The sequence below is a fragment of the Sarcophilus harrisii genome, chromosome 5, assembly GCF_902635505.1.
Source record: "Sarcophilus harrisii chromosome 5, mSarHar1.11, whole genome shotgun sequence".
In the NCBI taxonomy this organism is placed as follows: Eukaryota; Metazoa; Chordata; class Mammalia; order Dasyuromorphia; family Dasyuridae; genus Sarcophilus; species Sarcophilus harrisii.
The window spans coordinates 71,788,557-71,803,964 of NC_045430.1; the positions used below are offsets into that span (position 1 = coordinate 71,788,557).

Consider the following 15,408-nt stretch of genomic DNA (forward strand, 5'->3'; position numbering starts at 1 on the left):
ATGACCCAGTCACACACACACATACACACACACACACACACACACAAATTAGTTAAAACTCTGAAAAATCACTTTAACATCTAAAAATTTACAAATTTGTAGCAAGACATGATCCAATGCCTAGAATTATGGATCAGATACTATCAAGGAAGATTAAATAACATAATAACTATAGAAAAGTAATTCTCTGCATGTGTTGCAACAGTTCAGAGAATACTAAATATAAAGAAATATCATTATAGTAATTTATTCCAGGATTGTTTCTATATGAACTTCATCAAAAAAGATGATAACAGAAAAAATAACAATGATAATAAATGGCTCTTTAAAGTGTGTGAATTCCCCATATAACTCATATATTCTATTACATACTTTTTAATAGCATATACCCATATATATGTATGTGTGTATGCATTTTATATACATCTCTTGTGAAGTAATATATGAATTCAGGGGACAGATAAGATCACTAAGGTGCTAGGGTAAAGAAAAGGCCTTAGTGTGGAGTCTTGGGGTATACCCCACTCTAAGAGGATTTGGATAGATTCCTCTTGATCTTTTAGCTCCAAGAGAATGGGTATCTTTGGGGGAGATCAGCTAGATCAAAATTCACTGATGAAAAGTAATACTGTAGGTAGCTAGATGGATAGAGAGCACTGGACCTGGAGTCAGGAAGATTTGAGTTTAAAAACTCAGATACTTCCTAGTTAGATGAGCTTGGGCAAGTCACAACCAGTTTCCCTTAATCCACCGGAGAAGGTAATTACAAACTCTCCAGTATCTTTGCCAAGAAACTTCCATGGACAACAGGGTGCGTGGGGTCCCCAAGAGTCGGACATGACTGAACAACAATAACCTAATACTGCAAGAAAAGATTGTCTATATACCTGACGGCCCATCACTATAAACATTCAATATCTAAATCAAAGAGACAGCGCTGTGTGATCAAATTTATTTACACTTCTAGCCTGACCTTTTTTTAACATGGAAGAAAATTGCATTAGAGGGCTGCATGGAGATTTATCATCCCTGCTTAGCAGAAGTGACATGTTTTGATGATTGCTTCCCAAGACCAGTATAGGCTTTGGCAGGAAAAAAATACTTTCTCTTGCCCCAGAGGCATATTTCTTAAGCCAATGCAAAAAAGGCAAGACTGGTGGCCTAGAGGGGGAAGGGAAGGAAGAGTCAGCACCTTCTGCCTTTTGGAGTAGTTGAAAGTGACAAGTTGATTTAAGTACCAGAAACCCAAGGACTGGAAAGGGAAGTGCTAAACCCCTCCAAACCATAAAAGATGACTTCATCTATTAACTTTGACCTTGTTATTTAGCTCTTGGACAAAGCACTGGAGGTTTTCCCTATCAGACAAGGGATTCTCTAAAGGCTATTTGGAGTACCATCTGATCCGTACCCTGAATAAACACTAGATGCCCTCAGGACAAACTCAAAGTGGTTTTTGTGATTTATGTATATTTTTTAAAATCTTTATTTTTTTTAATTTTATATCTCTGCTCCTATACTCTCTCCATTTCTGTGGGAGTTCATCAAATGAAATAATTGTAAAAATTATATATATATTTAATAAATTATAAATATTTATAAAGCTTTTAGTATAATGTCTGGCACATAGTAGGTGCTTAATAGACTACATTGGGTCCACATTCACATTTTTCTTTCTGGTACTTACAAGGGAAAAATGTATAATGCATGCATTCATGCATCCTTGCAAATATACATGTGTGTATACGTAAAAATAAATCTTTTGTATCTTGTGGGCTGGAAAAGCACTGGGAGTAGCAGTGATCAACTCCCAAATGAATCATTAAGTCTGTTGAAATAAACAGTAGTCTAGTTAAAGTTAAGGTCGTTTCTATTTGAGAAACACAGCTACCTAAACACCAAAGACAGCCTGAGTTATTCAAGTGGGGGTTATCTAGTTCATTCCATTTAAAAGGATGACTTAAATGATACATCAGAAGCAATTGACTGAGAAAAATAATAGCTAATGTTTATATGATGCTTACTATGTGCTATGCACAATATTATCTCACTTAATCCTCATTAACAACAAGCCTGGCAGGTAGGTGCTAATATAATCCCCATTTTATAAATGAAGAAACTAAAGCAAACAGAGGTTCAATGATTTATTTGTCCAGATTCACAAAGAGAACATATTTGTGTTTCTCTGTTCTCTCATTTACACTTTACACATTAGATCCTTACACAAAATTCCACATAAATCACTAGCAATGTTTTTCTACAGATTTTTTTTGCCAATAAATTACCTCTTACACAAATGACCTACTCTTTTCTATGATTTTGCAGAGTTTCACAGACTTTTTAAATTCCCCCCAAAATAATCCTTACACATTATATACAGTTCAAAATTCTCATTTTATAATTAAATTGACTTGGGAGTAGTAAAAAGACCTGTCCCAGATTTTAAAAAGCTAGAACTCAAATTCAGATCTCTGGATTCTCATTCCAAAGTTCTTTCTCCTTTTACATGTTGCCTCTTTTTTTGGTCTAGAAACAAGGTCTCTTGGACAAATGCTTTTCTCACTAAGTACTTCTAGTTTCTCCAAATGTCCCTTTGTCCTAATGGGTAGAGCATAGAATAATGAAAAGACCCTAGGATTTGGAGATAAAGATAACAGGAAACCTGGGTTCAAGGGCCGGCTCTTCCAATTATTAACTGTGGGTCTTTTAACAAGATGTGTCTTCTCTGTGGGTCTCAGTTTACTTATCTATAAAACTGCACAGATGGATCTGACTAATAATTGATATTTATACAATGCCTTATAAAGTCTGTAAAGTGCTTTAAATATATATCATAATAGGATCACAGAATTAAAAGTTATATCTATGTAAAGGGTCTTCAAGACCATAGAATACAATTCTCTCATTTTGCAGAAGAACCTCATCTCAATTAAGTCACACACAACCACCCAAGGAAGCAATGATCTCTAGGATTCCTTCCAGCTTTTGAGGCAGCTAGTCAAGTCTTTCCATTACTGTGCAGAGGGGAAAATTTTCAGTTGTCATTAACTTTTCTTACATAACATATATGGGTTGTCTGGCAAACATGCTAAAATAGTTTTTATGAAAGTTATTTAATCTGCCTCCATAGCATGTTCTATATTTGATTGTAACCCTGGCAACATGAATAATGATGATTACAGCACCTTACAAATAGTCAAAGGTCACGTACATAAGAAATGAAGATTGCAAAAGTACCCAATGCAATGAAGGACATTGATTGGTTAGGGTTGCATTCCATCTTATCTATATATCTTCTCATGAAGACACACTCTAATTTTGAAAATAATGTGGCTAAATACAGTTTCTAAATTCCAACAGAAAGAAAACATGAAACAGCCTGTGAAAAAAAAAATAATAAATTCAGTAGCTTCCCACAAAAGTAAGCCTCTAATTTTGCTCTGCAGTAAGTTTGGTCTTATGTTTTGGGTAACTATTTCCAGTGACCAACAGCTTGATTTCTTCTGCCCTGGGAAGAGAAAGAGAAAGGATCAAATATGGATACAACACAACTTTAAAAGTTCATCAATTGACTCAATAAGGTGTTTTTTGTTTGTTTGTTTTCAGAAATAGTAGATTCTTCATTGGCCCAGTTCGTCCATGTTCATAAACCAAAGTTATAAATATTCAGTAATTATTTATTTTAATTCTTAATGTTCTAAAAAAGGAGAAATCATGATGTGCCTCTCTGCAAGATATTATGAAGATACTTTTCATCAATTATACATTTATTTCTATATTGGAGAAACAAATTAGGAAAAAAAATACATCCCTGTTTCCATGGAACAGGGAACTCCATAAACTAGTAGAAAAGGGCATAAGAGATACCATTAATCATGGAGTGATGGAATGGGAAGAGCGAAAACAATTATTGGACATGCAGTTTCAAAAGGAAGAAGTAGGCAATATCATTGTTTTAGGATGAAAAGTCAAATTTCTTTCCAATAAAATTTTGCTGCAAGCAAAATATGTCTATGCTTTTGCTAATGGCTCACTTGCTTGACAACCACAAACAGTTCTGGTGCCCAAGGTACTGTGATAGTATTTTATAAAAATGCAGTCTCTGCCCTCAAGGAGTTCACAATGCACTGGGAGGATTAGAATGGACACAGATAGATGGAATACAAGGTAAGGAAGAATGGGAATAAAGGAGAAATGCAAACTGTCCTAGTAGTTTCAGCTTGGCAGGAACCAGGGAAGGACTTCACAGATGAAGGGATGCTGAACTGATCTTTGAAGAAAGAAAAGGATTCTTAAAAATGGAAATACGAAGAAATCCATCCCAGGAAAAGGGGAAGACTTCTGTGAATGTGATGGCATTGGTACATTTGGAGGAAAATTAGCAGTCTAATGTATGTGTATGTGAGAGGCACTCACCCAGTAATGTGAAGTAAGATTGAAAAGGTAGTAAGAACCAGTTTTCAATAAGATGAAATGACAAGACAATAAAGTAATTTTGACATTCCTTTGAAGTTCACTGTAACTAGACTTGACTCGATGTGATGTTATTGGTAAAACTTCAAAGTATGAATTAATTTTTGAATTATTTCCTTGAAGAGTGACCTTAGTGAAATTGATTGTCACATATCACTAAAAGTACCTTAAATAATCTAAGTCTCTTGATTTTCCAGTGCCATGTTGGATTTCTAGCAGTTACCTCGGCACCAATTTGTTACTTAAATTTTTAACCATTAAGGGTCATGGTCAAGCACTTACCAGAACTTATTCCAAAACAGGACCAAAAATTTTCAATTACAAGCTCACCCTAACTGTTGTGCAGACCAGTTAACACTAATGGACTTTTGGGAGTATGTTCTATACAAATTTCAGAACTGTTACCTACATCATTTTCATGACCATTTTGAGTCTCTGTGCCTTTAAACCAACAATCCCTCATTCCATATCTGAAATGAATTCATTCCATCTTCACTCCTAAATTTCTCTTTTCCTTCAAAACAGCTCCATGAGAAATGCTACCTGCCTCCAGAGAGAGAACTAACTAACAGACTCCAAGTGGAGATTAATGCATACTCTTTTAAAAAAAACAAAAAAACTTTATTTTTCTTGTTTTTTAAACATGCTATGGAAATATGTTTTGCATGATTTCACATATATAATGGGTAACATACTGTCTGCCTTTTTCAGAGGATAGGAGAGAAGTTAATTTTGAAAAGGGGGAGAATTTAGATCTCAAAATTTAAAAGAAAATAAACAAATTTTAAAAATAAATTATACTTTAAAATTTTCCTAAGGGGAAAAATCTGTAGTTCAGAAACAACCTTCTATAGGGAAACTACTGATCCCTCTCTCCTCCCCCAACTATTCTCAAACTTTCTAATTTTTCCTCTTTATAATCATTATGTAAATACTTATGCATATTTAGCTTTCCCAATAAAATAAAATTCTTCTGGGTAAGGATCATTTCATCCTTTGTATTTCTACCTCCAGCACAATGACTGATATGAAGTAGGTGCTTAGTAAAAAATTTTTTTTAATCTTTGGTGAGTTTTATGTAGTTCAGGTTACTCTAGGAAAGAAAAACACATTCCTAACACCATGTTTAGCTAAAGAGCTTCACTGGTTGCCATCTGTATGAATCCCAACTCTGGCCCCTACTAGCTATGCAATTATAAGCCATTTGATTTTTCAGTCATTTGTAAAATGAGGAGATTGAGCCAGATCAGTGGTGTCAAACTCAAGTAGAAATGGGGGCGGCTAATCTACTATATAAGGATCTCTGAGAATCACCTATTGACTTAGAAAATTATAAAGAGCCAGTATTTATTATGTTGTATTTTTATTTATTTTGTTAAATATTTCTCAGTTACATTGAAATTTGGTTTAAATAACACTTGTGGCCCACAGACCATATGTCTGGATTTCCAACGTCTCTAAAATTCTGAGATACCACATTATGAAAAATAAGAATTTGGGGAACAGGAGTTATTGAGCTTGGGTGTTTAGAGGGATGTTCTGTGATAAATATAATAGCTTACATTTCGGGATAGAGACTAGACTCATGATTTCAGTCCTATTGGGAATTGACAGAAATTCCCTCCCATAGCAGAACTTTCTCTGCAAGTTATAGAGAACTCACACAGAGCAAATGCTCACACAGAGGTCAGAAAAAGCAATACAAGGACACTCTCAAGGACTTAAGAACTTTAGAATTAATTGAATGACATGGGAGAGACACTGGCACAGGACTGCCCAACATAGCAAAGCAGAATTGAATTAGCTCAGAAAAACCATGAGATGTGCTAAGTCAGAGAATCCATCCCAAATGTTCATGGAGACTCTGTGGAACAGAACCAAAAGAGATTAAAATGTAATTGGGAAATATTTAACAAAATCGATAAGATTAAATGTTTAAACTTGGAAATATGCACCCACAGGAATCCTTCTGCAGGGTTTGGTGCACCCCGTTTGTCCTTGACTTTGACACCTCCACAAAAAACCATACTGTCTCTTTAATGCCAAATATATCCCTGGATTTTTCTCTTTTCTGTTACCTTTCACAACTTGCTTCAGCAAAAGATGAGAATAAATGAACCTGTTCATGCCTAATTCTTTTTCGACAATCTACATCTTTGTTTTCATTCCCCACCACCTTGTTGGAGTTGCTCTCTGGATTCATGAGACTTTTAATAGTCTTTATATTTTGTCGAAAATCATGGAGCAGAGCCTCATATGGCTGGGATTTCAGTCTCTTCTTCTTGGCATTCTAAAAAGAAGCAAACAGGGAAAGGCAAGTAGATCTTAAAATAAAGGGGGAAAAAACAGGTTTATTTGATGTTTATTTTTAATCAGAGGGAAGAACTGTGCCTTACAACTCAATGTCATTGTTTCAAATGTCATCTGACAAACATTCCCAAATTTCGTTGTTGAACTTGGGAACCAATTTAAATAAGCACACCCATGCTTTTTTGGTGGATCCTTGAATCCATGCAACTATTTTAGAAAACAGTTTGGAATTATGAGAGGAAATCATTAATTAGATCTAGAGATTTTAAAATGTTTTTAAAATAGCAAAACAAAAATCTTCATGTGGATTATAGTAGGGATCTCAGAAATCCAGGCATTTTTCCCTTAAATTTGTCATTTTACCTGTTATATATAATGTAGTCAGCTCAACTAGACAAAGCAAACTTGTGACATCCAGGCAAAGGTTAACCATTTTGGTTAGCAAGTCTTTTTTGATCCTATCATTTCTAACCCTACTCACGTTCTTAGTCATAGTTGCCACTGTCAATTGGTAAGCTGCAAAAACCAAAGCTGAAAAACATATTTTGTGACAAGCAGCAAGTCTGAACCTGAAAAATGGCCCACATGCTTACTTCTCTGGGGATTTCTCCCATGCTTTCCTGAGAAAATGTCATGCATATTTCATCAGATAGAAAATAGATTGCCCATAAATATGGCCCATCATGAGTCTTCTTTTTATTATAAACATTGGCCTTTGTATCCAGCTGTTATGAAACTCATATTTGTACCAGCTATTAAGCAAGTCTTCTTTGATTTTTCTATTTTTAAAAATAAATTACCCCTCCCCACATCTCTGTCTAAAGGCAATTGGTTGTCATTCAAAATCCCCATTGCTTGATAGACAAGATTTGGAAATAGGCAGGCAGAGGTCACCTTAAACATGGTCAATCTTATTGAAAAGCAATGTACAAATGAGATTTTTATCTGTTGAATAATTTCCCTGTGATACTTGAAAATCTCAAAGGATAATAATAAGAGCTACCTTGCTCTTGCTCAATGGGGTAACATTTCTATGCATTTTGGGGGGATGAGGCAATTGGGGTTAAGTGACTTGCCCAAGAGGTTTGGGATCACATTTGAACTCAAGTCCTCCTGGCTCCTGGGCCAGTGCTCTATGCCCTGTATCATCTGGTTGCCCATGGAGTAACATTTCTGTCCTACTCTGAGAGGCCCCCAGGATGGCTGGTAGTCAGTCAGGTACAAGCCACAACTGTGGGAGATGTCTTCGGTCTTCAGTTCACTGGAAGTGGGAACACACCCCCCAGCTCACTCCAAGAATCAGCTCACGACTTACCACCAGAGTCCTTTCTAATTCCCTCAGTTGTTAGTGTCCCTCTTCATGACTATGGATTAATTTTGTGTCTTTTGTCTCTTTATTTATAAACACATAAACCTTCAGAAAAATATAAGCCCTGAGGGCAGGGACTGACTTGTTTTTTGTAGCCCTGCCTTATAATACAGTCACCCCAGAATCCACCAGCAATGGATGCTTTGGAACAGAGATTTATGGGAGGGTTCTGTCTAAGATTATTTTGAAGAATTCGGGGAGAAAGACTCCAAAAAGATAAGGAATAGGAGACAGAGACTGGTGTGTCCCCCATCCTGGAAACATATGAAGAGACATTGATTCGGGATCTGTTCTTTCGGTCAGAGAAACCATTGTGAACATCTGATTGCCTCCTGAGGAAGGCAATGTGTCTGGTGTAGTGGCTGAGGATGAGGAGGCAGTAGGATGCTGAAGTAACCTGCTTCTGTGAAGAGCCTCTGCCTCCCCCTCCCCCTTATCCTCTCCCTCGGTAAGCCAGAGAGGAAACCAAACCATTAACTGTCTCCTACCCACTCCCCAGGTGTCTTAACTGTAAAAAGCTGTTACTGTTCTCTCCTTCCTCCTTCTCCTCCAGTCTCCTTTCTTGCTGTTCTAAATCTTGACTAGAGAAAAGAATTAGCATGCTAATCTCCATTTGTGTATAAGATTATTAAAAAATAGGAGGAGGGGGACAAGGGCAAATATGGGTGAATTAGTACTCAAGCAGTATCTACTGGGGAAGGGGGTCTGGGGGAGGTAATAATCCAGGGGCAATTAGAAATCCAAAAGATTAGAAATTATCACCACCCCTACAGAAGCAATAAATGATTTGAGAGAAATAGGAGTACATTTTTGAATGTTTTAGTTGTGTTTAGATACCACCATTCTGCCCATATTTCCACTAGACTATTGTAATTAGCAGATCATAAATTCAGGACAAAAAGAGAAGAAGAAAACTATTTATCCTGATGCATTTCTGTGTTTACTTCTATCCCCTTTTCCCCATACATGGCAATTTTCTATTATAGGGTCCCAGGCTTTGTTCATCATGTGTCTAGTACATGTTACATGTGCCTTCCAAAAAGCTTTCCATCGCTGTTAGATATGTGTGTTCATAATTCCTAGCAGGGTACCTGGCCATCCCAGAATTTTCCACTTATGTATCTCATAGAACTCTAGAGAGGGATGTGTGAATTATTTGTAGGGAGGGCTGGGAAGAAGGAGAGAAGGCACTCCTTAAGTCCTTACTAATCAATTATAAGATTAATCAGTTTCTGATTTTTGGGGGGGAGGGGGGAGATTGGAGGTAATTGGGATTAAGTAACTTGGTCATCATCCTATAGTTTGAGACTGCATTTGAACATTCATGCTGAAATTTGGACATTGTTCATTTGAACATTCAGCATTCATGCTGAAAAGGGACATCATGATCAGTGTTCTATTCCTAGCTTCCCCGGTTCCTCTGTGATGGCTAGTGATGATCATCTCTGGGTTTTATTGGGGTGGAAGGCAAGAAATGAGGAGAGGGAATTTCTTTCAGAGTCAAAGTTGGTATAACAGAAAGAATTCTGAATTTGAAATTGGAAGAGATCTGTTTTCAAATTCTAGCTCTACACTTAACAGCTGTGTGACTCTGGACAAATCATTATTCTCTCTGTGCTTGATTTTTTTCATCTGTAAAATGAGAGTGATAATAGTTCCACTGTCCACTTCACTACCTATCAATATTAACTGTTACCAATGATATGATTGTAATATTTTTTGAGATTGGGGACAGTATAATAATTTTCAGTTTTGTATTCCCAGTGACTAGTATATTCAAAACTGATTAATGAATTAGTGATTAACAAATACTTAAAGTCCACTATTTAAGCACAAACTAGTAAGATATTTATTAGAAATCTCCCTCATAGGAAAAAAAAAAAAAAACAGAGGAGTGGGAAGAAGGAAGAACGCAGAAGGGGGAATAGTGGTAATATTTATATGACACGAAGATTTACAAAGTGTTTCAAATATGATGTCTCATTTGATCCTCAAAACAACCCTATGAAAGAAATACCAGAAATCTCAATTTTGCATTTTAGAAGACTGAGGCTCATGGAGATTAATGGCTTGCCCACAGTAACATAGCCCATTAGCATCTGAAGGACTGTCTCTCATGACTTCAAAGCCAGGAAGGAGTTTCAGAAGAGGAATCAGGTCACATCCCGTTTTATAAACTTATTTACTTGAGGAGAGACCTTGTGGCTGGTGAGATGTCAGAGCAGTTGTTTTTAGCAGCTTTCAGTGACCCAAAAACTTCATGAAATGTACTGAATATAGAGTAACTAAAATTGAATCTACAAGATAATATAGAATACACCAAAATATAAAAAAAAAACAAACAAAAAAAAAAACACCTCATGGAATAATTTCAGAGAAATCCTCAAAGCTCCAAGTCAGTGTACCCACCACAAATCTCTTGAATGTTCAGATATATGAAGTGCAAGCAATCTCACAGAGCCCTACTAGCTACATCTCGCTGGAAGATTTTTAATTGGCGAATATGAATTCACCCAAGAAATGTGAATAATATTGTTTTTCTTTCTACCTGGCCTCCTCAGTGGGCAACTGGATTTGGGGATGGATAGGAGAAGAGTAACTATGGAGAGACTCTTCCTACCCTGCAATCCCAAGGGATGTGAGCAATCTCAAGGTGAGGGAAAGGGGATGAACAAACTGGGGTTGCCCAACAGTCCATCCCCTGAGGGTTAAGCTTCCTTAGAAGGCATAAAGAAACAATATTGTAACAATAAACATTTGTGAAAAATTTAGCTATTCTTATAAATACAATTGTCCAAGACAATTCCAAAGGACTCAGAGAGGAAATTAATGAGTGCAGAATAAAACGTGTTTGGTTTTTTCCACACTTAATTTTTCTTGCTTTTTTTTTTGGCAAGATGGCAATTGTGGAGATGTTTTCCTGACTTCATATATATATATAATAGCTATCATATTTCCTTCTCAATGGGTGGAGGAGGAAGTAAAGAGGAGAGAATTTGTAACTAGTTATATTTATTTTTAAAGGAATGGGGAAAGACCAAAGCATGAGAAGAGAATCCAAAGGCAAATGAATGAGAATAAAAAGAAAGGCCTCAACCAAAAGTTCCAAGAAAATGCCCAAGTTGAAACCTACTTTCTTTTTTTGTTTGTTTGTTTGGGGGGGGGTGTTGTTTTTTAAATTTATTTATTTTTAATACACATTGCTTTATGAATCATGTTGAAAGGGAAAAATCAGAATAAACAGGAGAGGAAAAAAAAACAGAAAAAAGAAGTGACATAAAATGTATTGATTTACATTGTCTCCCCAGTTCTTTTTCTGGATGTAGATGGCATTTTCTGTCCAAAGTCTATTGGGATTGCTTTGGATCATTGAACCACTGAGAAAAACCAAGTCTTTCACAGTTGATCATTCACATTCCTGCTGCTATTGTGTAGAATGTATCCCTAGTTCTGCTTGAAATTTACTTTCTAAACAGATAAAGCAGCATAAAAGTTCATAAGGACAAAAGAAATAGTGAGCAAAACATAAAGAGAATCCAAAGTACTATGATTAAAAAAAGAAGAAAAATTCTACAGAATCCCTGGATAACATGGAACAATTGCAAGAAACTTTATAATGGTTTAAAAGACAAATTAAATCCTTAAAAAGGAAAAAAATAGGAATGGATTTTGATCAGAAATAAGAACTCAATATATAATTTGCAAAATGAAAATAGCAAAATATAAAAAATGTAATATACAACAGAGAATTTCTCTGAAGAAATAGAGGCTCTGAAAGAGAAAAATAACAAATCTGGAATCAAACTGAAGTGCAAGAAACTTTAGAAGAGAAGCTTCAAAAAAAAAGAGAATTCATCAAATCTACATAAACCAATGTGACTGGGCTTGAAGACAGGCTACAAAGAGATACCTTAAGGTTCATAGGTGTCCCAGAAGAATTTGTCTCAAATTCCAAGGGTATATCAAGGTCAATTTTTACAATTTTAAAGTTAAACAAAAAATTTTGTAAACAGCAAAATATAAAATTAAAAATTGATTATTAATTCTATTTGTTAAGACTTAATCAAAAGCCAGTGTGGATTTAACATTTTCCTTCTTGTTGTGAGTCTAAATTCCTTCCTCCTGCAAGTGTACTCGGGTAACTTCAGGTCACTTGGGTCACAATTCTGTTCTTGTGACTTATTCACATTTGTAACTTTACTCATTGCCCAGATTCTGGACAATTTTATCTAAAGACCAATCTCATCAATTTATTAAACTATTGCTTTTGCAACTTCTATTCCCTGCAGACAAATCCTGTCACCTAACAACTGAGCCCATCTCCCAATGAAGTAATGGGAAGAACTGAGATGACAGAACCCACCTGTAGTCAGTCTAGCCAATACCTATATTGCTTGAGATTTTATTCTGTCATTTTATTAATCACCATAAAAGATCCCATTGTCTCAGGGTCTTTGGCTACTGAGGAACCATTGACCCTGTTTATTGAGAAATGACTATCTTGCTAATAAAGATAATATGCTCAAAATTTTACTTCAATTTACCTTAATTTTATTGTGACAGTTGGTGACCATGAAGGGACTCCAGTGAGAGATCTGTCCTTGGACTCCCTAGTGCATGCCTATGGATTTCTACCAAGAGAGATCTTTGCCAAAAGCTACTCTGAGAGTGTCATCCCTCTGAACCAAAGTAATAGACTCTTTCTCTACAGAAAGAACTGGTGGAATCTGTAAGATCTTTAGAAAGAGCTAATGGGGTCTATGTAGGTTCTTCTGTGAGAGATCATGAAAATAGAGCTCAGAAATGTAAAAGTGCACTATCAAAATATTACATATAGATTGCTGCTGTTGAATTTAATTTTCAAGTTGTCACCATGTTTGACATTAGGACAATATGTTTGGAAACTGCAAAAGTAAGTTTTTAATCTTTAAAGTTTTATTTGATTGAGATTTTTGTGTATTGGTCCTGAATACAAATAATTTAGGATGTCAAAAATTAATATTTAAAAATGTATGCTCTTATTGTAAAACCATTGTATAAGAAATGTTAATAACTGGAAAGTCCAATTCTTGATTTGGAAGTCACAAGATAATACATTTTTTTAAAATCCTATCAAACATTGTACTGGATGTTTTAAAGAAAATAAGGGAATATTGAATCTACAGAGAAAACTATCTAGATTCTGAAAAGTGGAGAGTGATAAGTTTATCATTTAAAAGAGGAAAGAGGAAAAAAACGGGGGCGGATTGAACCTGTTTCATTTATCAGTAAAAAGATAGATTGAAATTGGGATTATCAGTGGATTTTCAGGAACAATTGGTTATTCAGATTTATCTGGCTCTTAGGAATTACTTCTATGAAAAGAGAAAGATTTGTAACCGACTTAAAAGTAAACAAACTTCAATTTGCAAGAATGTTTCTTGAACTTGATTGTCTAGGTAAACCAAAGACCAAAAGATATAGACATTTTAAAATGGAGAATTGATACATAGGAATGCAAAGTATTTTAAAATCATGTTTTTTGTTAAACGTTATTTTTATTAAATACAAGTTGCATCAAATTCTTTACTCAAGCAATAGTACCTTTTCTGGATGGTAAAACGGCTACTTAACATACTGTTGAAACCACAATGGATATATTTAAAATTCATTTGAATAAAATATTTTACTTAAATTTGGAAGGTGCTGAATATGTTAGGCCACAAGGGTTTTAAAAGTTAGTATGCAGTATTAGCTGCTCTAGTTCTGTTTGTTACAATACCACTTTACATTTACTGTTGATCTTCTAATTTTCCTTAAACCCATAAATAGGCTAATCTTATGTCAAAATGATTTAACTAGAATAAAATTATGTAATTCAAATCTGAAGCACAATATTGCTTTATTAACAATATAAGCCAGTTGACTGGATGTTATTGATCAAGAGATTATTTTTAGATAATTTTTTTTGCTAAGACAATTGGGGTTAAATGACTTGCCCAGAGTCACACAGCTAGGAAGTGTTAAAGACAATCATTTTTTTTAAAAAAGAGATTAATTTTTAACAAAAATTATTTGAAAAATACTGAAATAGCCAAGGAAAAGTTCAGCAATATTAGTTCTGTTGATAATCTAAGATATGATTGGGAAATTAAATAGAAGAAAATTCAGAAAACTTATCCTCTTAACAATTTTAGACAGACATTGCTCTGTCCTTAAAAAAAACAAATAACTTTCCAAGGTTAATACAGTTATGCCTTTCACATCATAGAGACTAGGGGCAATCTTATAGGAAAAGGATGACATGTCATAAGTATCTGGCCTGCTACTTGAGTTGTATTAAGGATGTTTTCAAGTAAGCCTAAAAAGGATGACCTTACAACTTATTTTTTCTTTGAAACTCTAAATAAGCATTCATTTTATTCACCAATACAATAATTCATAAAACATTAAAATGATAGCAGGATAATAATTTATTCCAAAACCATTTCTATCAAACTCCACCAAATTCTGAGGCTATCAATTTTTTTTGCCAATTGTTTTAGTTTTTTTGCTGTTGTTAAAAAAAAAAAAATTGACCTAGGAAACTTGTTAATTTTCTGTTCTTTTAAGTTAAGAATTTTATCCAAAGGGTTTTCTTAAATTGGGATTCACCTGATTTCCATACACTCTACCCAACAGCCTTAATGGTGTTTAAATACAAGTCTTTATGTGATTTAAATACTAAATATATTCTCTTGATACATGTAATATAAGTCATTTGAAAGAGAGGTTTGTATGAAAGGGTAGTTCATCTCACTATATAGTTACCTGCACCTTCTTTATAGGTGCTGTCACTTGAAGCAGTGGTTGAATTTTAGGCAAAATGTGTTCTTTCATTTTATTATCTAACTCTATGTGGTTCTTTGAAGCTGAAGCAAGTGTGTTCATTTTTTCACTAATTACACTCTGTGAAAATCTGCAAGGAAAAACAAATTGTGAATTCTAAGCATCAAATTATAATCTAGAACAGTCTTGTAAAGAACACGCACACCCCACCATTATTTAACCTGATTAAGGAATGAGTGATTCTAATTAATTAAGTTAATATGGAATAGGTCCATTCAAGAACACTATCCCCCCAAAATAATCATTTTTCTTTGATTTGTTTTCCCCCAACTCAGAATACTCTCTGAGATATTTCAAAGTATAGTTCAAATATAGCTCATGACTATCTCCCATAAATAAAAGTAAAAGTCAAAACTACCTCAACTCTCATATAAGCATTCAAGACAATAGGA

At 34.8% G+C, this 15,408-nt stretch overlaps 1 protein-coding gene across 1 annotated transcript in view; it reads right to left on the reverse strand.

Moving 5' to 3' along the window:
• Positions 1–2,128: 2,128 nt before the first annotated feature.
• The window catches only part of LOC111721248, a 49,083-nt gene continuing 35,803 nt past the window's right edge, over positions 2,129–15,408 (reverse strand). The window contains exons 3-5 of the mRNA XM_031940832.1: positions 14,939–15,086; positions 6,549–6,760; positions 2,129–3,505 (exon numbers count right to left, since the gene is read on the reverse strand). Of these exons, the coding sequence (XP_031796692.1) occupies positions 3,427–3,505; positions 6,549–6,760; positions 14,939–15,086 (439 nt within the window). The 3' untranslated portion in view covers positions 2,129–3,426. The remainder of the gene's footprint in view (positions 3,506–6,548; positions 6,761–14,938; positions 15,087–15,408) is intronic.